General features: G+C 39.0%; 1 protein-coding gene across 1 annotated transcript in view; it reads right to left on the reverse strand.

Moving 5' to 3' along the window:
- PHLPP1 (PH domain and leucine rich repeat protein phosphatase 1) overlaps window positions 1-24,580 on the reverse strand; it is a 205,262-nt gene that overhangs the window by 45,407 nt on the left and 135,275 nt on the right. Inside the window, exons 5-8 of the mRNA XM_045790230.2 lie at window positions 9,081-9,227; window positions 8,250-8,480; window positions 2,272-2,474; window positions 368-428 (exon numbers count right to left, since the gene is read on the reverse strand). Of these exons, the coding sequence (XP_045646186.2) occupies window positions 368-428; window positions 2,272-2,474; window positions 8,250-8,480; window positions 9,081-9,227 (642 nt within the window). The remainder of the gene's footprint in view (window positions 1-367; window positions 429-2,271; window positions 2,475-8,249; window positions 8,481-9,080; window positions 9,228-24,580) is intronic.

Genomic DNA, 24,580 nt, shown 5'->3' on the forward strand with positions numbered 1-24,580 from the left:
TTAAAAATGAAATTAACATCGTTTCAGAGAAAAACTGAAGATATGGTTAATATAATTAAAGAACTTCTGGACCTTCCAGCCATATGACACTCAACTCACTAATCTTTCAGGACCAAACATGGTGGTCACATTGGTGTCCACATGGACATAATACCTTGATTCTTCTATTTTGAACTATAGTACACAAACGTATTTTAACTAATAGATACTTACGTACATTTTTTAGAGGATAAGTAAAAACTATGAATTTAATTTGTAATATTTACCGTCAAAATATATAAGAAGTTTTTAGGCATAAGCTCAGATGGGATAATCTTTAAATAACTTTCAAGCAGACTCTAGAGTGCTCTAGGACTTGGCTTCTTACCTTGAAACATCCATGTAGGACAGATAATTTGGAACTGGGTAAACATCCAGTTGAACAAGTTCTAGGAGGCAGGGGAAAAAACACAAAGACATTACCATTCCAGTCACAAAGAGACTCTTTTTTGTATGTAGAACATCATCACTGTGCTTTATTCACCATTGTTTAGGTTAGGAAGTACAATACATCCATTTGTTAAACTTGGAAACCACAGGGAAGTACAGAGAACTTTCAATTTAATCACAAGATCTTATTCAGAGATCGAAATAAATTACTCCTTCTACTTTCCTACCTTTCCCCCTTCCACTTACTGTGGCTCTCCTCTTGTTTTGCATTCTGAATGTTACCTGGAAGATTAACTGTATGAACACGGTTTTTTAAATCTGGAATTCCTTCCATGAAACCATACGCATCTGGCTTTTGCCTTTTTTACTCTACTGAAACCACACTGTTGAGGATCACAAATTACTTCCTCTACTCAAATCTGAAAACCCTTCCTCAAAACTGTATGAAATAGGATACCACCATCTACCTAGGGCTTTGTTTCTCAGAGTAGTTTCTAGATGTCCCTCTGCTTCTCCAAACACTCACCCTGTAATTCGCCAGTTCAGCGTCTACCTGGTTGCCTATCCTGCCACCAGCTGGGAGGGTTTTCTAAGTCGACTCTCGGCACCAGCACTCGTCTCTTTCCTGGTTACCATGCTTCCATGGTTGCAGGTACCAACTCTGAACAGATGAGCCTCAATCCAACCTCTGTAGTTCTGACTGCAAGCTCCCATTTGCTCCCATGAAAACCACTACAATGACGGTGATTAGCAGGGTGGCCAGGGCTCCACTCTTCTCCCATAAATGCACCCTGTCCACTACTCTAACTGTAACAGTCTTACTGCATCACTTCCGTCATGCGTCCCTCCACTTAAGAATCTCCACGGGCTCTCTCTAGTCTACTGCACTAGCTTCAAAGCTTCACCATCTGACTCCAAGCCACACATCCCATAACCACCTCTTACCATTTTCTAGTGGGCACCTATGAGTTCAGCATTCCCTGTCTTCTCCCATCTGCCGAACAGACCACATTCAGATTCTTTCCCCTTCAACACCCACTTGGTGCCTCCTGGCTAACCAAATCCTATAACCGTCAGCGACCGGTAGCTATCTGATGTTTGCCTTGTTTCTCCCGTGAGATGACAATAAACTCATTTCAAAAAAAAGAAAAAAAAAATCCCCTATCCTTTAGAACTGTGCACTACACTATTCATAGAACAAGTGTGTGATAAACAATTGTTCAACTTGTAGTACTAAATACTTGTTTTCACTCAGTTTTCTGATTGCAGGGAATTGAAATCTTCACTTAGTAACATATGCCCATATGATCTTTTCTTTTTTTAGAACTGTCATGATTTCCAGATTCTGAAGAAGAGATCTCATTATGAGTAAGACTCCTGATTTGTGGTGTCCCTGTGGGTATATAATTCAGGTCTCTCTGAGGATTAGTTCCTTTGTTAGTGGAGCATGAAATCTGAGACCCTGAATAGAGTCCAAAATGGACCTCCCTTTCATTTTCACTCTCCCCTATTAAATCATGTTCCAGATTTACTATCTTAACAGGGTAGTCCAAGAAATAGTTTATTAAGGCCTTTTAAGCAGAGGAGCCAAATCAAAAGTGGGGGAGTAACTTACCTAAATATCACAATATGAGAAAAACAAGTTGGGGCCTATAAAAATCTTCCATTTTGGTTCTTTTAAATACCATACCAGCATTTTTCTTTTACGATTTTTACCTCAGCAAAATCTGACACTTATTTTATTAAATGAGCAAAGTAAAAATCAGAGTGAGGCAGAGATGATGGCGCTGAGTCAATTCTTGGAACCAGAAGAGAAACTTTGATGTGGTCTACATTACATACCATTAGAAGCAGCATAGAGTGCTTTGAGGAAATAGCCACAGATGTTTAATGTCACCAGCTGATTCCTTTCGCAGTGTAAAACTTCAATGTTGTTGAAAATCATGGCATCTAGATCACCAAGCTTATTGTCGCGCAGATCAAGCTGAGTGACATGCTGGAGAAAGTCCACTTCATCTGCTATTAGCTTCCTAATTACATTCAGCCTTGAGGAGAAAGGACACAAACAGAGACTATAATTAACTACAGTGCTATAAATAAATGGCCACACCCTAATATGCTGAGGTAAGGAGAAGTCTCACTATATTATAGTCTTCCATGATGTCTTTAATCTCTACATCTGGACTTCCTTAACTGGCCAGATTCTTTGGTTATTTTTAGCTACAACTCCACGAAGGTCTTAATTGTGACTATATAGTCTGAAACACAATTTGGACCACTTAGGCTGGAAGAGAAGCACATATGTTGATTTTTACCTTAATTCTTTTCAAGAGGAAAAAAAAATCCACTTAATCATTTATTTTCAAAGAATTTGGTTGAAAGAACACAAGAAACAAAACCTAGAACGTGTTAGGCACGTTAGAACTACAATGAATATTTAAGGAAGGAGAAAGGATTAGTGAGCAGGGAGATACACAGTTCATATACGACAGAATTTAAGGGAGAAATGAATGGGAGCCACATATGCACCAGAGATGAGAATGCAAACATCTGGATTTCTAGCTGGCTTAGGTCCAAGAACTGATTACCAAAACTATCTCCATCATTAAAATATTGCTTGAGGGGACACCTCGGAGGCTCCGTGGTTAAGTGTCCCACTCTTGATCTCAGCTCAGGTCTTGATCTTAAGGTCGTGAGTTCAAGCCCCATGTTAAACTCCACACTGGGTGTGGAGCCCACTTTAAAAAAAATAAAAATAAATAAAATAAAAAATAAAAATAAAATGTTGCTTGAAAGAGCAAAGCACAGAAAATATTTTGGTATCTAGGATCTGCTGAGAAATTACAAAACAAAGGACAACAATGGGATCAACAAATCTAGGACAGAGCAAGGCACAGGGGAAAACTGGCAGAACCTTGGCCATGAGAACTAGTTAGCTAACAGACTGAAGCTGTATGGGTGGGTTGCCAAGAAGATTAAGTAAGTAGTAATGGGGACTAGGAATCAATAGAATGAAGATACACTTAACTTCAAAAGAGAGAAAAATAGATGAAAATCTTAATTCCTAGTTTGCTAGGCTACCCCCAACTCCTTTACAAACAAACAGTAAGAACCCTGTACTTCTCATTACAAAGCCAAAAAAGTGCTGAGATAATGCACCCGGTTAGATAATACATTAATAGGAGGGCTGGAGCTTAGGAAAAAGCTAAAGGTTCTTGGTTATGAATTTCTGCCCTTTGAAAAAATAAAATAATGGTAACTGAAAAAAATAAAATGATGGCAATTGAATTATTAATAGTAATATCATGAAGTCACTGAAACACAAGGATGAGTGACAGATAAGATTTGTCAATCTGTAAGCACAGCATATGGCCTCTTCAAATGTCCCCAAGAGGATTTGTTTTTTTGCTTCTTTTTTTATTCCAGGTTGTAAGATTTAAAAACTGGCCTCAACCCAGTAATTTGCCTATTTCCAAATGCTCACTAGATTACTAGAATATGCATACAGAATTTTTAAAATCTCATTTTAGGCCCTCCTGAGTGGCTCAGTCGGTTAAGCGTCCGACTCTTGGTTTCGGCTCAAGTCATGATCTTAGGGCCATGATCTCAGGGTCCTGAGGTTGAGCCCTGAGTTGGGCTCCATGCTCAGTGCAGAGCCTGCCTGAGATTCTCCCTCCCCCTCGGCCCCTTCTCTGGCTCATGCACACGCTCTTTTTTTAAAATAAATAAATCTTAAAAAAAAAAAAAACTTAAAAAAATATGTTTTATTTAAAAATATTATTTTATTTAAAAATATTTAAAAATAAAATCTCATTTTGGATACAATATACTATAGAAATTGAAAAAATGTCCCATGTTCTTCCTACTTTACACTGTAAGTAACTTTCATAATGTGGCATTACCATCTTCATTTGAAATAGCTCCCTCATGTAATTTCACTGTATTAACACTAAAATAATTAAAGGGTTTGTTTAATGAGGAGACAAAAGAGAATCTATAATAAGAGGGAACTGTTCAGTTTAAATTGCCAAGTCTTATCAGGATTCAAATTCAAAAGTTTTCAAGCTCACACCATCAAATAACTATTTAGGATGAATTTTCAAAGAGGCAAAATATGATTAAAATTTCCTTCCAAGAATCCCCAGTTAACAGAACCATTTTATTGATTTCATAAATATTCACTGAGGTTTACTGTATGTAGACAGGCAGTATGAAAGAGCTTTATGTTCTAGTGCCGGTTTGCTGCTCATCACTTGGCGTACGACCTTGAACAAGTCACCTAATATTTCTGGTTAAGCCCAATTCTAATCTGTATAGTGGGGATAATACCTTCCTTGTCCTACAAGGCAGCTGAGAAAATCAAATGCAGTATGTCCCCATAGTATGCAAACAATGAAGGACATGGTGATGACCAGGATGATGACCTATGGCTTTGTGTCACTAAGAGATGAAGAAAACAAGGTGTTTGTCAACAGATTTAGTATGTTAGTGAGGAAAAGCACATATGCTTTAAAATATAAAGACTACAAGTATGTGATAAGTGCCGTAACTAATGTAAAATACAGAGAATGGTCAAAAAAGATGCAGTAGACGGAGCACCTCATCTCAATCCCCAGGGTAGGCAGAATATAACAGATATAAATGGGCAAAGAAAGCAGTGCATGAGTTAGGGCAGAATGGCCTTTGGACTGAAGAGAAGAGCACAGGGAGAACTCCCCACGAGTGCAGGAGTGCAGTGCATGTGAAAGGCTGCAAGGGGGGCTTAGTCAAAGTACCAGCTAAGCGCTAACGCTGGATATAGCAAGGATAAAGAAGAGCAGTGTTTCTTGGTTATCTGTGGTGAATGAGATCTGCTCTAAACGTCTAATCTATCATGGACTGATGTGTCGTCTTACTGCACATGACCAGGACACAGCCTACAACAGGCGGCTCCCCGTGCGAATTCACCAACAACTAAACTAGTATATTCCCCGTACAACGAGATGAGTTACTTATATGCGTCTACTTGCAAATTGTGGCAATGTCAAATCACTGTATGTTTCTAAAACAGTAAGTCTCAATTTCTGTACATATTTCATTGTGGAAATGTAGCAAATAGTTGGCTTAGCAGCACAGGTCGGAGGACCATACTTTGAGTAGCTCTGAGCTAGACCTTCATCCCCAACGGATTCACAGGTTAGTAGGTTGAAATCAGATAAGAAGAGTTTAAATACCTTCAGCCAAAGAATTGAAGGCTCTGGGCAAGACTGTGCTTGTTTGAGAGGCTACACAATGGAAACAGATGTCTCAGCCAGGAGACAACAGCAGCAGCGAGAAAGAAAAGGAAGGGACAAAGAGAGAAACTAGTGTGAAAGAAGAACTGATAGAATCTGGTGGTAGACCAGAGATAGGGTCCAAAGTTTTGTGTCTACAGAAGCAATGAAGTGATGTTGCTATCAGTAAAATAGGAATCCAAGGGAAAGAACTAGTTGAATAAAGAAAGAAATTGAACTGTTTCACAGGGGTGTGGTTAAGTGTGGTCAATGTAGGGAACCAAGGAGAAATTATCCAGCAGGCAGCTAAAGTGGAATTAGTCCTGAGAAGAGAAATGAGGGTTTGAGAAAGATTGGGGAATAATCAACATGGAGATGGAAGATGAATGATGAAGTCCTGAGGGCACAGGCGACCACCAAGGCAGCAAACAAAGTAGGGAGAGACTCGGGAAACATCCACAGTTTGGACAAAGGGGAAAGAGGAATTATTAATGATGCCACAGAAGACATAATATCAGACTCAAAGAAAGTTGATATGAGGAAAAAGAATAAGATTAAAAGAAAAATGATAAACTATCACTTTTAATCTGATGTTACATTTCCATCTGAAGGAGTAAAAAACCCAATAAAATTATCCCTTTGGAGAAACTAAGTGAAAGTCTCCTTAAGTCCTCCCACTAGCTTCCACTTAAAATACTAGGGCAGAATTACAAGCAAATCTGACCAGACCTTCCCCTTTTCCACTCGGTTGCCCAGAGGGAAGAGAGAAGCTAGGCACAATCATTGAACATGTAGAGTGTCCCGTCTACTGTGGTATTTAAATGTCCTGTAACTGACCTCATCTAAAAAGATCCAATTAGAACCAGAAATCTAGATGGCTCCATTTAGAAGGGCTTAAATGCTTTAATATGAAGGGTTTCTAAATCCAAGCAACTCAGAGACAAATAATGTTAACTAACAATTTTGAAAGAAAGTTAACAAGAAAGTTAACAGAGTGTTTAGTGCCCTCTCCTGTGACATTCCAAAAAGTTCTCGAAGTCAGATAAAGTATTACCATTTGTACTCTTCAAATTAAGAATTCTAGGTCTGCAAATTGCTAACCAACACTTCCCCAGGTACAACAGGCATGATTTCTTTAGTCTGAGGAAAGGGAAAGGCAAGCAATTCTTTTTTTTTTTTTTTTAAGATTTTATGTATGTATGTATGTATGTATGTATGTATGTATGTATTTATTGAGAGAAAGAGAGAGAGAGAGTGCAAGCATGAGCCGGCAGGAGACAGAGAGGGAAAAGCAGATTCTCCACTGAGCAGGGAGCCAATGTGAGGCTCAATCCCAGGATCCTGAGATCATGACCTGAGCCAAAGGCAGATGCTTAACGGACTGAGTCACCCGGGCACCCCAAGGCAAGCAGTTCTTTGAGGACTGGAATACATGAGTTTCCAAGGCCAGACCATATAAATGCAGAAGAAAAGGAGCAAAAGATGATGCTTCTTTATACTGACAAAAGTCAACAGGTCTGAGTGAGGGTCTAAGGTTACCAACAGAGAGGAGAGGGCGTAGTAAGGCAAAGAAAGAGCCACCTTTGACAAATGGGAGGTGTAAAGAGTCCAAGAATGATAGCTGAGCAGGTTCCGTGAGTAAAGAAGAGCCCTCAATTAGGTAATAAGAATGATACATAAAACACACTGGGAGTGTGAGGCATTTAACTCAATTCCTTCCCAAACTCCACGAATTAGGTTCTGTTATTAACCGTAATTTAGAGATGAGAACACAGTTGCAGAGACATTAAATATCTTGCCCAAGATTTAACATCATTAGTATGTGGTCATCAACCCCTGGCTAATGGAGGAATTAGTCTGGCTGAAAAAGTATCAAATTGGGCAAATTAGTATGAAGGCTTAAGACTGATAAGTTGCTTTTCAGGAACTCAGACCCATGACAGGCTCTTGTTTTTCCTTAAAAAAGAGAAATTTAGAAGAGCTTCCTCCTTGTGTACTGGTTCTTTGTATGTCAGAAACTAAACTGAACCTCACATACTAATAAGGGATGATCACTGAGCATGTAGCAAGGACTATGCTAGAGGTTTTTAGCTGGAATTTAGCAAGATCAGGATTCAAAATGCAGGTTCCTTGCTCTTGTGAGGTGTGAGAGTGGAGGTTCTGGCCAAACTTGGGCCTAATGAGAGGTTGTGAATTTTATATTTTTATAAAGAAAACAGTAAACTAAGGGCAGAGCCCCATGGATAAAAAAAATAGGAAATTAAAATAAATAAGTTAAACAAATTAATTTAATTTAATGAATACATCATATTACCTTAGGAAAATCAAGGAAGGAAAAAAATTTAAGAAAGAAGAGATGCTCAATGATGTTAGCTGTCTCAAGCCACAGAAAAGGAGGACAAAGAGAAAAAATATCCATTCTGTTCTCAATGATACAGTTTTCATTCACCATAAACTGCAACTAACCAGCTTGCTTGCCTTGCAGAAGAATGTCACCAAAAGGGCTATAACCTACTCCTAAATATAAGCCGACCACCTAAATGGGAATTATTTCTTAGAAATAGTTACCTCAGATCCACATGTTTAATGTGAGGCATTTTTCTTAAAGCCTGTAGCCTAAGGGTCTCCATACAGTTTCCAGACATACAAAGTTTATCCACAGCAGTCAATTTCTCCAAAACCTCTGGAATGTCAGCGAATTCATTGAAAGAAAGACCAAGATAACTAAGCTGATGCATATTCTCCAACTCAGGAGGAAGGGCCTGGAGAAAGTTCCCATCCAACAAGAATGTCTGTAAGCTAGTAAAGAAAAGATAAGAATTACAAAGAGAATGTGTACATTTTACATGTTTATTATCAGTGTACAAGTTCCATAAGTATAGATCATATTACTAGGAAAAGAAAATGAACTATCTTTTGCAAAATGCATAAGGGCAGGGCCCGAGGCAATAATACACCACAGAGAAAAGATCAGAGATAAGCATCTTAATCTTTTACTGAAAACCAAAACTATGACCAATTTTCCCAACTTGGATAGGCATAAATGGGAACAATATGAGCCAACTACAGTGTGAATGAGCCCCAATACCCATCTTTCATTGCTACTTTAAATATTAAGTCTTAAAATTCAACATACTCAGAAAATGAGAAAGTAAGCATATCATCCCATGGGTACACACACTCATCTGTGGGGATCTTCAGTTCTAAACAAGGATATTTTAACTTTTCACAAGACTCTAAAGCATATAAAAGCTAATAAATGAACTCTCCAGAAGAGCCCGATCTCTTGCTTTGGAGCCAAGACTTACATGACCAACATAACAAGTTAACTAATCGCATAGGCTGCGACCCTAGTGCAGCTTCCCGGGGGTCTCCGAGGGATACTGTGCAGGTACGCACTTGTGCATAACTCCGACGGCTGCTGGGACTGCTCGCAGGGCGTTGCAGGACACGTTCAGCTCGGTCAGGGTTGGTATATTGCAGACTGCTAATGGGAAGTCCCCTAAATGATTATTGGAAAGGTTAAGACTCTTCAACTTGGTGAACCTGTTACAATAAAACAAAAGGAAAGAAAAAACAAATGTCAGAGATGCACAATATCACATTCTTTTAGCAGAGCCTTAGAGATAATCTAACCCAATTCAACTGCGGAGGAAATGAGCCCACAGAGGTTAAGCACGCAGCAGAGCTGGAGTGAACCTCTTCAGACTCTAAGGCCAGTGTTTAACCTAAAATATAAAACATTTAAAAACAAACAAATTTGTCAGTCTAGAATGAGACTATTTGAAGACGTGATTTCTGCTGAAGTTGTTTGTTTGTTTGTTTGTTTGTTTGTTTGTTTTAGCTTTACTGGGGTCAGCTTCATTAACACACCACTACGTGATAACGGAGAGAGAGGGAAAGAACAGGCAGATGTAACCCTTCCGAATTTCTGTGTTATCCACACAAGTCAAAAATCTTTCTGCTTCTTTTCTCCCCAAATACAAACCTGAAATAAAAAATTAATTTATCAGAACTATACACTCTCTTAGGGAACCAAATTTTAATAGTTCCAAATTTAAGAACCAATTATCATTTTTCAATCTCAACCCAACATTTGATACTGCTAACCACACACCCTTTCTGGAAAAGCTCTTCTCATTTCACTTGCATGACCTTTTCCTCACCCAGCCTCTTCCAACACTCTTTGATTCTTTCCTCCTAGGTTTCTTTCTTTTTTATTCTTCATCTCCTCCTCCCCACTCCACAGTTAAGTGTTTCTGACAGATCTCTGCTTTGCCAGTGTCTTTCCTTTCTCTCTTTACCTTGCCCTCCTTAGAAATTGTTTTACTACTCACTGAACAGCTCTCTCCAACCTACCACAAGCATCTCCTGCCTCCTGGGCTACCCTACAGGATTTCCAGTGCGAAACTCAACCTGCATCTTTCTCCCTAGACCAGCACTTCCTCCTGACCTATTTTTGTTAATGGCTCTTTCATTTTCTCCGTTGTCCCAGCGATTAAAGAAGTCATCTTTAAAGTTTTATTTCTCTGTGTTTTACTTCTCTGATGGTCCACTGCTGACCTCTACCCTTTCTTTTTATTTGAGATGAGAATCAGATTAGTTATTGCATTATTCTAATTATTTTTTAAACTGACCAAGCCTAAATGTTGATAAGTACAATGCCTACACCACACACACGCACACACACCTTAAAAATAAATCCAATTCAATCCAATTAGTATTTTAAGGAAATTGTCATGTGACCCAACTGTTGAATTTTATAATAAAAAAGTCTAAGCTTTATTTTTTAATTTTTTTCTAAGATTTAATTTCTTTATTTGAGAGAGAGAGAGAGCACACTCATGCACAAGCAGGAGAGGGACAAGCAGGCAAAGAAGGACAAGCAGACTCCGTGCTCAGGAGCCCTAAGCAGGGCTGGTCTCAAGACCTTGTCCTCACAACCTGAGCCGAAATCAAGTCAAATGCTTAACCAACTGAGCCACCCAGGTGCCCCTAAGCTTTGTTTTAAATAGCAACATAAAGTTTATTCTAAACAGAAAGGTGACAACGGGCCTACCTGACAGGTTAAAAGTGTTACTCTGATTTTTCTTTTACAATAGCAATTTTCTTGAATGGCAAAGTGTAGACCTAACAGTATTTTAAATTAAACAAAACAAAACCTTAAGAATTAACTGCTAAACCTGAATAATCACTTTTAATTTGCTTTATACTTTACAATGTGATTCATTAGGCCTTCTTAAAACAAAGAGTGCTTATCCTTTATTCTGACTAAAGCATCCATGATCTATACTACACGAGCTAGAATTACAGGTTCCATTATTCCTAGTTCAAGAGGTCTTCAAAGCATGGCTGGAAGACCCTGGAAGAGGTCACTCAGACCCTTTCAAGAGAATTCCCAAGGTCAAAACTACTTTTGTAAGAATACTAAGGTGCCATTTGCCTTTTCCCAGTCTCCTTTTCTCTCAGGTGTCCAGTGGAGATTTCCACATGGTCTTTGTGATTACACACCTGACCGGATGCAGAAACAGGAGATATCCAATTATCTTCTAGTAAGCCAGACATGAAAAGATTTGCAAAAATATAAAACAATGACACTTTTCTACCTACTTTTGTTTTCTAAAATAGTTACTTTTCATAAAAAATGTATATGTTAACAAGAATGGGTTTATTATTTTTCTAAATATATATTAAAATACTCGGTTTAAGTTTTTAATGTTGTAAATATCAATAGATTTAATCCACATAAATAAAACCTGCTTGGGGTCCTCAATTTTTGAGAGACTAAAGGAGTCTTAAAATACAGTTGCCAGATAAAATACAGAAAATAAACAACTTTTTTTTTTTTTAGTGTAAAGTATGTCCCAAATATTGCATGGGATATACTTATACCAAAAAAAAATTTGTTGTTGTTTTTCTCAAATTCAAATTTAACTGGGTGCTTTTCTGTCCTTCTAAATCTGTCAATTCTATCCTGAAATAGATTAAACTGCTGTTCTAGTCCAAACAAAAACAGTATCCTACTTTCTAGATATGATTCCTCATTTGGTAGAACTGGCCACAGTTTAAAAATATGCACACAATTAAACTGAACTTAGAAAAAAAAGGTTCCTCTAGGAAGGAAAAAGACCTACCAGACATTATTCAACACAACAGAGTGGAGATGAAATGATTACAACTCCAAGACTTACTCAAGAGAGCAAATGAGAGTGCTGGCTTTTGGAAAAGTATTTGTCAATAATATGGTGGGGGTGGGGGAGGGTATATTCATCTTTGCAAACAAATTTACTAGAACCACACCAGCCCTGACAACAAAGGAATGCATTAAATTGAATGAGTAAAGGCAGTTGAAGAAACAAACAAAAATAAAACTCTTAACAAATACCCTCCATAGTCCTATGTATATATACAATTGAATTTTAAAATGGCCACAGGCTCTAAATACAAGGAAGAGCGATTATTCTTTGCATCGATTCAATGATAAAAATACTACCAGACCTTATAATAAAGAGAATTGTCCTTAGTCCCAGAACAAGGAGTCTGTGCTGTCCAGTAAGACAGCAACAGCCCTCAGTGACTACGGAGCACCTGAAATGGGGCTGGTCCAAATTGAGATATTCTCTACGTACTTAATACAAAAAAGAATGCAAACTCATTAATAATTTTTTAGAACAGACAGCAATTTTGATTCATAGCATTAAATAAGGTATATCATCGAAACTAATTTCAGCTATTTCTCCTTACTTTCTCTAATGTGGCTGCCAGAAATTTAAAATTATGTGTCTCACATTACATTTTCATGGAGAAGCATCTTCTCCATACTAAGAGTAAGCAGATTTCCAGAATTCTTTACCCAAATGACACCAAACCTGTTTTCAGGGCTTGTGTGGGCTTCTTCCCCACACCCATAGGCCCTCATCCATAGGCCCTAGGAGTGGACAGAACTGGGGACAGCGCGTCCACAGTCCTTGGTGTGAGGGATGGAGCTAGAGACAGAAAGAGAAGACATTTGGGCCACTGGGCCGTATCTCCCCATGCTGTCATTATCCAGTGTGGAATCCTAAGGGGTCTGAGGATTCTAAACTTGAATCTATGCTTGCAAGTCATTGATCTGTTAAGGTAGGAGGAGAGAACATATTTTATTTAATAGTTTATTAGCTTAATTGTAACTTAAATATGTAGATATATGGCATGAGGCCTCCATTTAGACTCTTGCCCTACACCTGTACATTTTGAGGGTCGATTCTGATTTATAAGTTTCTTAAATTTCTTTCCTTCCTTCTCATCACATTCCCTACATCCCTTCTATTCCTTCCTGTGCAGCCCATCCCCCAAATTCTTCCCAGAAAAGAACACAGTGTTCAGCAGACTTGTTTAGCAAACAAAGCATGAATTGTTTCTGAGAACTCAAGTTCTTGGTCTGAACACATTAAAATTCATTTGTTTTGGAAACTCTAACCCTTACCCTTCTTAGAGTTCCACTTTTTCTTTACAGATGTGGAAAGCAGTCAGATTACAGGCATCTGCCAATTCAAAAATCCCTTCAGAGAAAGATAACCTAGAATCTACTACTCTCAGGTCTTAAAATGGGGAAGAGATACCTAGAGGCAATGTTTAAGTTAAAAGAGAGATAAGAAGAGTGGATGACCTTTCCTCCCTTTACCTTCATTCAAAAAGAATGCAGAGGAGGGAGCAAGGGAATGACATAGTGTTAGGGAAGAAAAGACTAGAAATCTCTGTATCTCCGGCAAAATAGGACTTTAAGCTCTGTCATGCTAATAGGTGAACCCTATAAATTATCAAATGTACACAAACCCAGATTCCAAAATAAAACTGGCTGACTTTGGAAAAATACATATTTGGTAAAGTATTTTAAATAATTTTATTTTAAACTACTATTATACTTCCTTTTTTTTTTTTTACTATTACAGTTCTTAAATGCTAAAATTAAGTCCTTAAAATGAAGTTACATTATATTCACTCATACAGATAATTCCTCACAGCTCTTCAATATAGGCGTATAGAACAGAATCAAAACATCACAAAATTTCAGATTAACTAAAATTACTCTAATGATGATTGTAACAACTATAATGGTCGGGTTAGCAGTTAATAAGGAATGACTCTTCCTGATGTTTTAGAAACTAAAAGGACAGGAAACTGTAGTTTGTTTTTAAAAACACCTGTTATACGTACATACACACAGTGCCAAGGCTAAAAAAAGTTACCTAAAGTGGATATGTCGTCTTCATTTCTCAGTTACCTAAAGTGAGAATAAAGTGGCCTTTGAAGTCATTTTCTCTCATTTCTCAAGCTCACAGATAAAGGAGGCTCAGAGAAATTACATGTCACGGACAACCTGAATATACTGACTTTCAGCATCAGTGCTACTTCTCATCTCTCCTGCTCTTCTTTTATTACATCTTATTAGAGATGTTATTTTTAAAGATTTTATTTATTTATTTGACACAGAGAAAGCCAGTGAGAGAGACAGCCAGCGAGAGAGGGAACACAAGCAGGGGGAGTGGGAGAGGAAGAAGCAGGCTCCCAGCAGAGGAGCCTGATGCGCGGCTCGATCCCAGAACACAGGGATCACGCCCTGAGCCGAAGGCAGATGCTTAACGACTGAGCCACCCAGGCGCCCCTTATTAGAGATTTCAATATAAATAGGTCCAATTACTAATAATCCTAAGTCACGGGTCAAAGAGTGGTCTCAGAGCAGAGTATGGAAAGCATTCTTTTTTCAGCCTTACTTCCCCCTACAGAGGGTGGCGCACTGTCCGCAATGGAGGGCGACGAATACTCTGAACACGACGGGCAATTCCATTTAAAGCAATTCAGGCACACCCAGGGCTCACAAACTACCCAACAACCTGCAAAGCCTGACTTCACTCTGCAGAGCACTCAATCTACTTTAAGGAAAGAGCTATAACTCATGTCCGTTTGTTCTATAATGGAGCTCAAAGTAGGGCGAAAAAATCAAGTTAACATTTATCCGGAGTCTAACAGAGTAATCTTAGTTAATTCTTAAAGTTACAGGTGCAGTATTATAATACTACATTTAGCCAATGGTAATGGGCATTGTGGGCTTTTAGAACTCAGGTCTCACTTAACACAAAGTTCCATGGTACACTTTCGTTTTTTAATACTAAATGTCAGAGAAAAGTGCAGCCAGGGGCACCTGGGTGGCTCAGCTGGTTAAGCCTCCAACTCTTGATTTCTGCTCAGGTCATGATCTCAGGGTCGTGGCATCCAGCCTGCATCCAGCTCTATGCTCAGCTCCCTGACCAACCCACCCCCCCCCCACCTTGTGCACTCTCTCTAAAATAGATAAATCTTAAAAAAAAAAAAAAAAAAAGAAGACAAGTGCAATCAACTAAATACTTGATCATCTACAAAGATAGAAAACTCTAATTGTGTTCACAAAGAAAAGCTGAAGTCCCTTCCAAACTAGGTATCCTAAGGACCATATAACAAAGTGCGGGATTGCCTGGGAAGGGTGGGGGCCTTGAAATGATGGAAGGTCACAAGCAGAAAGATGGTAGAGTGGAGCTGACACTATCACTGCTTTGCCAAATTGATGATACTTCTTTCATTTGCATCTCCTTCTGTATTTACACTATAAAATCAAAAGTACCGTAACAACGATACTGTAGCTAGATACTATAGCTGTATTAATGTTCTTAGTTCCTTTCTTTCTCCAACTTCACACCACCACTAACAACAAAGTAGGACCAGCACCTATTTTGAAACTGCTCCTGAGGGAATCGAGCAATCACTATGTCCCTGCCCTCACCTAGCTTCCATCTTAATCCAGACAGCGTGCTGTCTGACATATTACAGTCTACACTCAGCCTCAAATGGACTGTTTTCTTTAGTCACTAAAATTTCCAGGTATTATCTTCCAAGTGACTCCCTCTTCAAAAGGGAAGGGTACTTAGTTTCTTAAATTAACCTGAAAGGTTAAAATGCATCGCATGCCTGCATCCAATGTCCCTACCTTTATTAGACAGATATGTAGGTCTTTCAACGGATCAACCACAGCTCTATTAGCTTATTTCATTCTGGCCTCTGAAAAGCTACCTGGGAGCAAGTGCTCCTTACAAAAGGAAGTGGAGCCATGTTTCCCAAGGGCAAGAAGGAAAAACCCAATGTTCCCTGATATCAAAGTTGGGAAAAATAAACAAATATAAATGCTGATTTTCATTAACTTCCCCCCCTGCCCCAGGGGGCTTGTTTTGTCACGATCCTAGACGCTCTTCATCTTTCTCCTTTCTCAGCATGTATTCACTCAATCTACCCACACTCAAAACGCAATGGACAAAGTTCTTTAAGGATATTTAGGAAACAAAACCAAATAAATAGTATGATGATTATTTGGAGACATAATAATTAGCTTTAGATCCATCTAAATCTTTAGTAATTTTTCTTTCAGGAACTAAGGATAGGTTAGGAAAATTTGACCATAAAATAAAATAACAGTATGACAGAGGTACTCCTGTTCACAATGTGATTAAACGGGAGTTACACATTACACTCATTAAGAGGAAACCATACTTCTTTTACTCAATGATTCTAACAGAGAGAAATCAATATAATTTTCTGGAGTTATTACTCACTACAAGTGGGTCAATTAGAAAAAGATTCCCTGGTGATTGGATTTCCGTTTCATAGTAACAGTCCATGTTTCACTTGTTTTTTCCCTGTGGGGGAACACGCTAATACACTTTGGAAATTATTAGGCTCCAATATTAAGTAATGAAGGACCTGCTCGAGGGCTGGAGTTGTAAGCCTAGCTCTGGGCTTAGTCTCCTGCTTTCCATTAATTATGAAAAGCAGGCTCCCTAATGGCTCAGAGTGGCTGTACCTTAGTGGAGAGCTGCCAGGCTGTCAGTGCTCTGTAATAGTCACTATATTAGCTTTTAAAAGGATTGCTTTTATTTGATTACCAAAATAATACATGCTCATTTTAACAAGCTGAACTATAGAAGCATGTAAAGAACACATTAACAGTCTCTCCTACTTCCTCCCAAATCCCATCCCCCTCGAGATAACCTGTGTCAAGTTTGGTATACAGGCTTCCAAAGCTTTTCCTCCCTATAGAACCCATACCGCATAAATAGGAGATAACCTCCCTCCCCTATTTTTTGAATGGGATTATACCACACACATTTTATCTATAGCTTGTTTTCTCATCTACTACACACAAATCATCTTTCTGAGACAGTAGGTAAAAGTCTAACTCACTCTTCTGACAGCTGCATAATACACAGAGTATGAATGTACCACAACTGATTCCAGCCCTCCGCTGACTGACATTAGGAGTATTCCCAGTTGTTTTTTGCTATTAGGAATATTCAGCATATCCATTTGTGCATCAGTGCTTTCACTTTGCAGTATTTATGAGTGCCTGATGACTTACCCATAATTCTGAAATCCAACAGCCTCTGAAGTTAAAAAATTTTCACTGATTCATGTGGTGACAAAAGCTAACCTGAACTGATGTGAATATTCTGATATGAATTTGTTCTCTTTAGAAATATAAACGTGTCTGCTTATGGAGACCCAAAGCCTGCGAGAGGTGCTTTACAATATATATGTCTATATTATTAATAATCTGAAACTCTCTGAAATCTGAGGCACAAATGCCTCAAGAGTTTTGGGTCAAGGATTGCGAACCTGTATTTCTAAAAGTATAACTGACGGGTCCAAGAATACGTACAATTTAAATTTTAATACGTACGGCAAAATTACCAAAAAGTTGTAGAAATTCATACTCCCAATCACCCATGTTGGAAAGGGTTCCTTCCCATGCTTCCTTCACTAGCATTTAATGTTGGCATCCTTTCCACTGTTGCTAATCTGATGGGCAAAAAACGGTATCTTTTTCTGAAGTTCATCTTCTTTGGAATACACATTCATATCCTTTGCCTGTTTTTCTATTGGGTTATTTGTCTTTAACTTATTAATTTGTAGGAGCTCCCTGAATATTAACTGCCACACCCAGTGTCATATGCTGCTATGTGTCACATGACACTCCTAGCCTCCTGTTTCATTTTCCCCCACTCTGTTAATGATGACTTCAGCCACAAACTAATCTTTTTTATTTGCTCAAATTTGGCAATCTTTTCTTTGATGGAGTCTATATTTTTCAACTTGATCTTGGGAAGGTCCTCTTACCTCACGCCAAAGTGGTACAAAAGTTCTCCCATACAGCCTAATATTCATGTATTTTTATTTTGTACATTCAGATCTTTATTTCACCTGACATTTACTTCTTACAGGTGATGCTTGGTAGAGATTTTTTTTGTCTAGTAGTTAATTATGCCAACACCATTTATTAAATAAATCACCGTTTTCAATATTCATTCAATTTAATATTCATTCAATTTCATATACTAGGGGAATAGTGAACAAAAAGAGAAAGCCTACTACTGCTCAAGTAAAACAGACTAAGAAAAAAGCGTAGGTAAAAAACAAGCTACATTTACTACTTATTTCTCTTTTTATCCCCAAGATAATTTATAAAATCAAATGCCTGCTTTCTTGTTCTTCCTAAGAGCCCACCTTGCAGTTTGGAGTCCATAAAACACTTTGATTAAACAATTCATTTGACAGAGTAACTTGTCTCTTTTATCTGTAGAAGGACAAACCTTGGAAAGAGTATCAAAGTACTTTTAAAAACCGTGTATTGAATGCACGTTCTCTCGAGAAGCATTAGTTAAACTGTGAGTGAAAGAGATGTCAGTCAGCAACTTCTTAATTTATCCTCCTTGCACGTTAAATTCTGACTCTTCTAGCGCAGACCTTCACTGTTTGTGAACTTCGTCCTACAGCCATGTTTAAATATTTTTGCCCTAATCCAGGTATGACATAGCACAACCAATGCTATAGTATTTATGTCAGAAAGCAAGACAATTTGCAAAAGACTTAAAAGGCTCTCTTTCCTGGATACAGAAGGAAAGAAAGAGTATCTTTTGCCCCATGTTCCTCTCGGACGTGTCTGCGGCTGCGGTGGCATTTGAGAAACATTTGAGTCACTGGGCCTGTTTCAGAATTGCTGGGAACACCTACTCTTCAGAAACCATGACTCAGCTCCTTTTAGCTCTCACACCCCCAAACTCTACTGCCCTGGGAATGAACTCTTATTGGTGACTTCTCTGCTTCTTGGTGCAGTGATTTTTCCTGTTGTCCCTTTAGGACAAAGTCCACCAGCCTCGCACCCAGTGAACACCTGCCAGGGTCTTCTGGGAGTTTCAGCATGCATACAAATGTACAAATGCTAACGTGGCACACAACCAGCTTCTCGACACTTGAGCCAAAATACACAGAAACCATTCCATCTTAATCCTAATCACCACTAATGACTCTTAGTACAAGCAAAACAGGCGTATCACCTTTTCATATGACTAGAAAACAAAAATAAACACATGCATAGCTTGGATAAAACTCTCTTTGAGAATAATTTTCTTAAGAATTGCCACAGAACAGAGGAAAGCTACAACTCACAGACATAATTTTTCCAAAATAATAATCAAGGAAATCGAGAACACTCCATATTGGCAATAATTACAATGGACATATTGCTGGGATGCAAATGAAAGCATTTCCTAAAGAGAGACATTTCTATTTTAATCCTCTTTTAAAATGATTCAAATAGGAGGCACTTACTGGTTACTTACTTTGTGCCAGACCTAGGCTAAGTTAACCCTATGTATACAACAGCCAATAAGACAGAGCTCCAACCCACGGAGGGGTGGGGGGGCGGGTAGGGAGATGTGAGGGGCAGGCTCCCATGAACCAAGTAAGTACATTATATAGAAAACCACTCCAGGGACGCCTGGGTGGCTCAGTTGGTTAAGCGTCTGCCTTCGGCTCAGGTCATGATCCCAGGGTCCCGGGATCGAGTTCCACATCGGGCTCCTTGCTCAGCAGGAGACTGCTTCTCCCTCTGCCTCCACACCCCCTCTTGTGTTCTCTCTCTGACAAATAAATAAAATCTTTAAAAAAAGAAAAAGAAAACCACTCCAAATCATAAGATGGTAATCATGTGGAAAGAGCAGTCACTAGATCCACAGTAATCTACAGTAACCCTGCACTAACTTCACGAAAGTAATGAGTCACAAACGGCATAAATCTGCTGTGTTCTGACTTTTTTTTTTATGAACTGGCAATATAATGATCGAAAAGACAAACAAGAGGTATGTTATTATGTTACAGTTAAACATACCTTCCTTATGAAATGGTTTCTTTATTCAACTTATCCATGACTACCTTTTCTTATTTTCTTACCAACAGATCTGCCCACAGCCAATTCAATTGCAACATCATTCAAGAGATGTTTAATATTAACCACCATACTAGCAGGACAAAGAACAAAAATGTAAAAAGCAGAAAACAGATTGCTATTTCCGGTCCTCTTCTCAGAGGAAAGAAAAAGAGAAGGTCCACAAAGTATACTTGGATAAAATCCCAGTTGAGTCATATAAGGATATATAAAAATGAAAACCAGATAACATCTCTATCAAAGATATCAGATTATCAAAGGAGAAAGTGAATGTAAGCTAAGGTCAGAGAGAATAATTATATCATGAAAATGTGCTTAGACATGAGTAGTTTAAGCTCACATCATGCCTACGAATAAACCAAGCACACCTGATAGTTAGTAGAAAAAAATCCAATACCCAAAAGTGTACTAGATACAATAAAAGTCTGAACCATCCGTTCGGTAAACACTGTCTGAGTTCTTCTTATGCACAAAGGTGTGTGAAGCCTACAAAAGAGAAGTACATATGGTTTTCACCCTCCGGGAATTTAAAAATAGTTTGGGGGCAAAGCTGCTATAATACAAAGCACAAGATGAAAACTTACTGGAAAAAAAACAAAACAAAACCATGAGTACTTACAGAAGAGAAAACTCACTGTATTCGGAGGGACACAAGAGTTTAATGGGGAGATGGGGATTAGAGAAGAGGACATTCAAGGAGAATAGGGTGGCGGGACTGTTTCTCAAATTTAGCATGCCTTGTTAAAAATGCAGTTCCCTAGGTCTCATCACCAGAGGTTCTGACTCCGCAGGGATGGCAGGAAAAAAGATTTCTCTGTTTCCTGTGAATACCCCATGCACCCCATGTGATCCTGACGTAAAAATCATATTTTGAGAAACACTGATTTGGAGGGCAAAAACTACAGGGTATACTTGGGAAGCATTAAGCAAATGATAGCATTAAGCAGAAAGAACTGTGGTCTTAAAGGGCGCGTGAAGACTAAGCACAGGGCGCCTCAAATTCCAGATGAAGACACTGCTATTTACCGATGAAAAACTCTGAATAAATAAGTGAAACAGACTATGCGAGGATGCGTGGCTTTGTGTGAATCATGCAAATCACAGAGCATCTCTGTGCTTCAGATGTGCTTGACACACACACACACACACACACACACCCCTACCTCTCCATGTGGGGTGAAAGGTGCATTCTGACAGAAATCTTCTAATTGGAAAAAAACTGTGTGGAAAGTCAGACTTTCCCTAAGGTTGTCTTGTTAATTACACGTCCCAAAGACAGCACCCGGGAGGGATGGGTGTGCCCTCCTCCAGAGAAGCCACTGTGAAATATCCTGCCAACGCTGGCACCATCCGCCCAACCCACCCGTGGGAAACGACAGCAGGCGCGGGACTCCTCCCATTCACAGCTCGGTTACTATGGAGAGCATGGTGAATGACATCACAACTCCAGGCACTCTCAGGACAACAACTCTCCTGGATTTTTCATTTTCAAAAGTGACACGTGTGTGTGGTCAGAAGGAGCTCCAGAGTGAGCTGAGGCTGTTTGACCTGAGGCAGAGGAGAGAGGGAGAAAGAGGCATTACCGGGTTTCCCTCAGTGTTCTTGCACTGGCAACCAAAGGGGTTTTTTTCAGAAGTCATCATGTTCCCAAGTCGTGATGACACTTCACCATTAGAAACCACAAAATAAGCATCATTGGTTGGGCTCTCCCTGCATGCTTATTCGCTGTCCCCTAAGAGCTATATGCAGAGTTGAAAAGTTGGTTACCACTCAGAAGAACAAATACTTACAAATACTGCGTTCAACACGAACCGCTTGCAGTTAAGTTAAAGCTTGGAAAGCACAGCAAAGAGCTCAACTAGAACAAATGGAAGAATGGAATGGGCCAGAATACAATAGCCTCACTGGAATCAAGCCAAGACTTCTGAAGATCCCTCCTCTTTCTTTTTATTTAAGCGGGGAAAAAAAGGTTAAACATCTTAAAGGATCCCAAGAAGTCAATAGGGCAGACTGTAATTTAATACAGTCTAGTCGATAAAGAAATCTTTTGTGTTTTTCTGAGCTCCCTCTTCTTCATGCACCATGTGAGGGAAGAAGAAAATCAGCTATTATTTTCAGAAATGAGGTCGGGAGCCCACACCAAGGGGAAGACCAAAGGCTACACAATCTCAGCGCCCCAAGCACCAAGTAAAGGCTTTCCTTTGATCAGGGAAGGAAAATGGGAATCGTGTGAAATAGAAAGCTTCCCAAGAGGATCAAAATTCCATGTGAAAAGCAAAGCTGTATTATAAAGGAACTTCCAGTGTTGGGAAGAGTTAACTGAAAGAAGGGCATTCCACCCAGTCTGCGAAATTCCCTATACACTTGGCAGGCCTCACCAGACCCCAGTAGTGGAAATTCCTTCCCAGGGTTATTCACCCCTGAGCTGCACTTGTGCTAAGTGTTCGTTAACACCTCGGCCATACCCTTTCTGCAGCACTTAGCTCTTGTTCACTTGTAATATTTTTTTATATGGCAGAGCATCTTCACAGACGCTGAAACTGGGCTAAGTACTGCAGTTCTAAGTCTGGCAAATGAGCTGCAAAAATATTTTCGCATGCTGCTCCTGATTCCACTGCTAATGAATCATCACTATTCCCATTAAAAGTGAGTTTTCAGAAATTACTGATAAAAACAAAATATTAAAATCTTTCTTTAAAAACCTGGAAATGTGACCTTTTGGTAGGGGTAAGTAATTAACATAACTTTGTAGCTCTGGAATGCCAAGATCCCCAAAAGAACAGAGTGGGAAATAAGGTCATTTGTTTTCACTCCATGGGGATTAAAAATGTAGAAAATTGAGCTTTCTAAGAAGAAGGTACTTGATAAATTCCAGGCATAATTATGAGTTTCTCAACGCTCATTTCTTCATAGCTTTCATTCTACTCCACCCACACACCTGCACACCCAACTCAACTTCATTCCTTCTCGCCACTGTTCTCCCATTTGAAAAATCTCTGCTTCACCCCCATCGCTCTTATTCCTCTCAGCGAAAACACATGTCACATTTAAACAGAGATCAAGGGCGCATGGGTAGCTCAGTCGTTAAGCATCTGCCTTCGGCTCAGGGCGTGATCCCAGATTCCTGGGATCAAGCCCCGCATCGGGCTCCCTGCTCCGCTGGGAGCCTGCTTCTTCCTCTCCCACTCCCCCTGCTTGTGTTCCCTCTCTCGCTGGCTCTCTCTGTCAAATAAATAAATAAAATCTTTAAAAAAAAAAAAAAAGAGATCAAATCACTTCTTTGTTCCAAGTCATTAACTCATGCTCTCCTTGACCCGAAGGTAATTGTAATCTTTACCTTATTTTAGGTTATATTATGCCCATTTTATACCATAGCCTATAAGACACAATGACAAGCTTACTCCTAAGTTCCTTGAAATTGATCTCCACGTGCTATATAACGTAACATGATTAATCTACAATCATTCTAAATGACTTCTGTCCCCTTAAAATAGTCACCTCAAGCACTGAATACACCAAATGGTGCCACTGTTCAAAGCATTTTTTGGATGCTCTTTTCTGAAAGTTTAGGATCACATTTCTTTGATTATCTTTGGTTGTGGGAAAACTAACAATTCAATTCAACAAATATTAAGGGACTTGCCACGTACATATTATATCTCATGGCTAAATATGGGAGGGGCATCAGAGAGGGAAGACAAAGATAAGGAAACTCCACCTCTGTTCTCAAGGACTTCATATAGATGGTTGAAGTTTTCAAATGTTTGTTATAAAAGGTATACTTAGTATATGCATTAAGTAGAGAGAAAGCTAACAATTCAGAAGATGAAAAGGTCACACGGAAATGGGAACTAACTAAAAGCTTCAAGAAATAAAGGTCATTACAAATGTGTTTTGAAGGGGAAGAGGATTCACTGGGTTGAGCCTGTGTCTGGCAGGTGAAAAGCAGAAGAGGAGGGACATTCCTTGCAAGGTGAATGTGAAGTATGTTTAGAGAATGGTGAATAGACTTGCAGTTTTTTTTTTTTTCTTAAAGAAGTCCAATATTATACTCTTTAAAATCTAGTGTTTCCTTTTCCAACTTCAAATCCCTTCTTATGAATCTCTTCCTTTGTAATCTTTTCTGAATCACCTCACAATGCAGGTTGTCCTCTCGTCTTACCTTCAACCAAAGAGAAACATCATGATAAATTACCAGTCTCCCTTCCTTCCACATGTGGCTGCAAATACCTTTTGCAAAGAAGTGGGGTACACTTAACACAGTGTTGAATGAATCAAGATGATTCCCACCACTATTTGCTCACATATTCATTCGTTTACCAAGTATGTATTTAATGGCCCATCTGGCAGTGGTTCCTCCCTCTGAGGAAGAACAGATCCCTGCTCCCTAAGAATTCAAAGCAAATAAGATAAATACAGAACACGGTTTAAAAAAAAAAAAAGGTGACAGGCTGAAGTCAACTCTTTCCTTACGGTACCTATGCTGAAATTCACTCAGGCAAAAACTAAATGCAACATCAAATGTTTACAAGTTGAAGCAATACAGCTATTCCTAGGCATTACATCTTCACGAGAGCAGACGCTTTTTTAACTATTGCATAAAATATTGTGA

Source organism: Ursus americanus, chromosome 19 (assembly GCF_024610735.1).
Source record: "Ursus americanus isolate L20-20 chromosome 19, mUrsAme1.1.p, whole genome shotgun sequence".
NCBI classification, from domain to species: Eukaryota; Metazoa; Chordata; class Mammalia; order Carnivora; family Ursidae; genus Ursus; species Ursus americanus.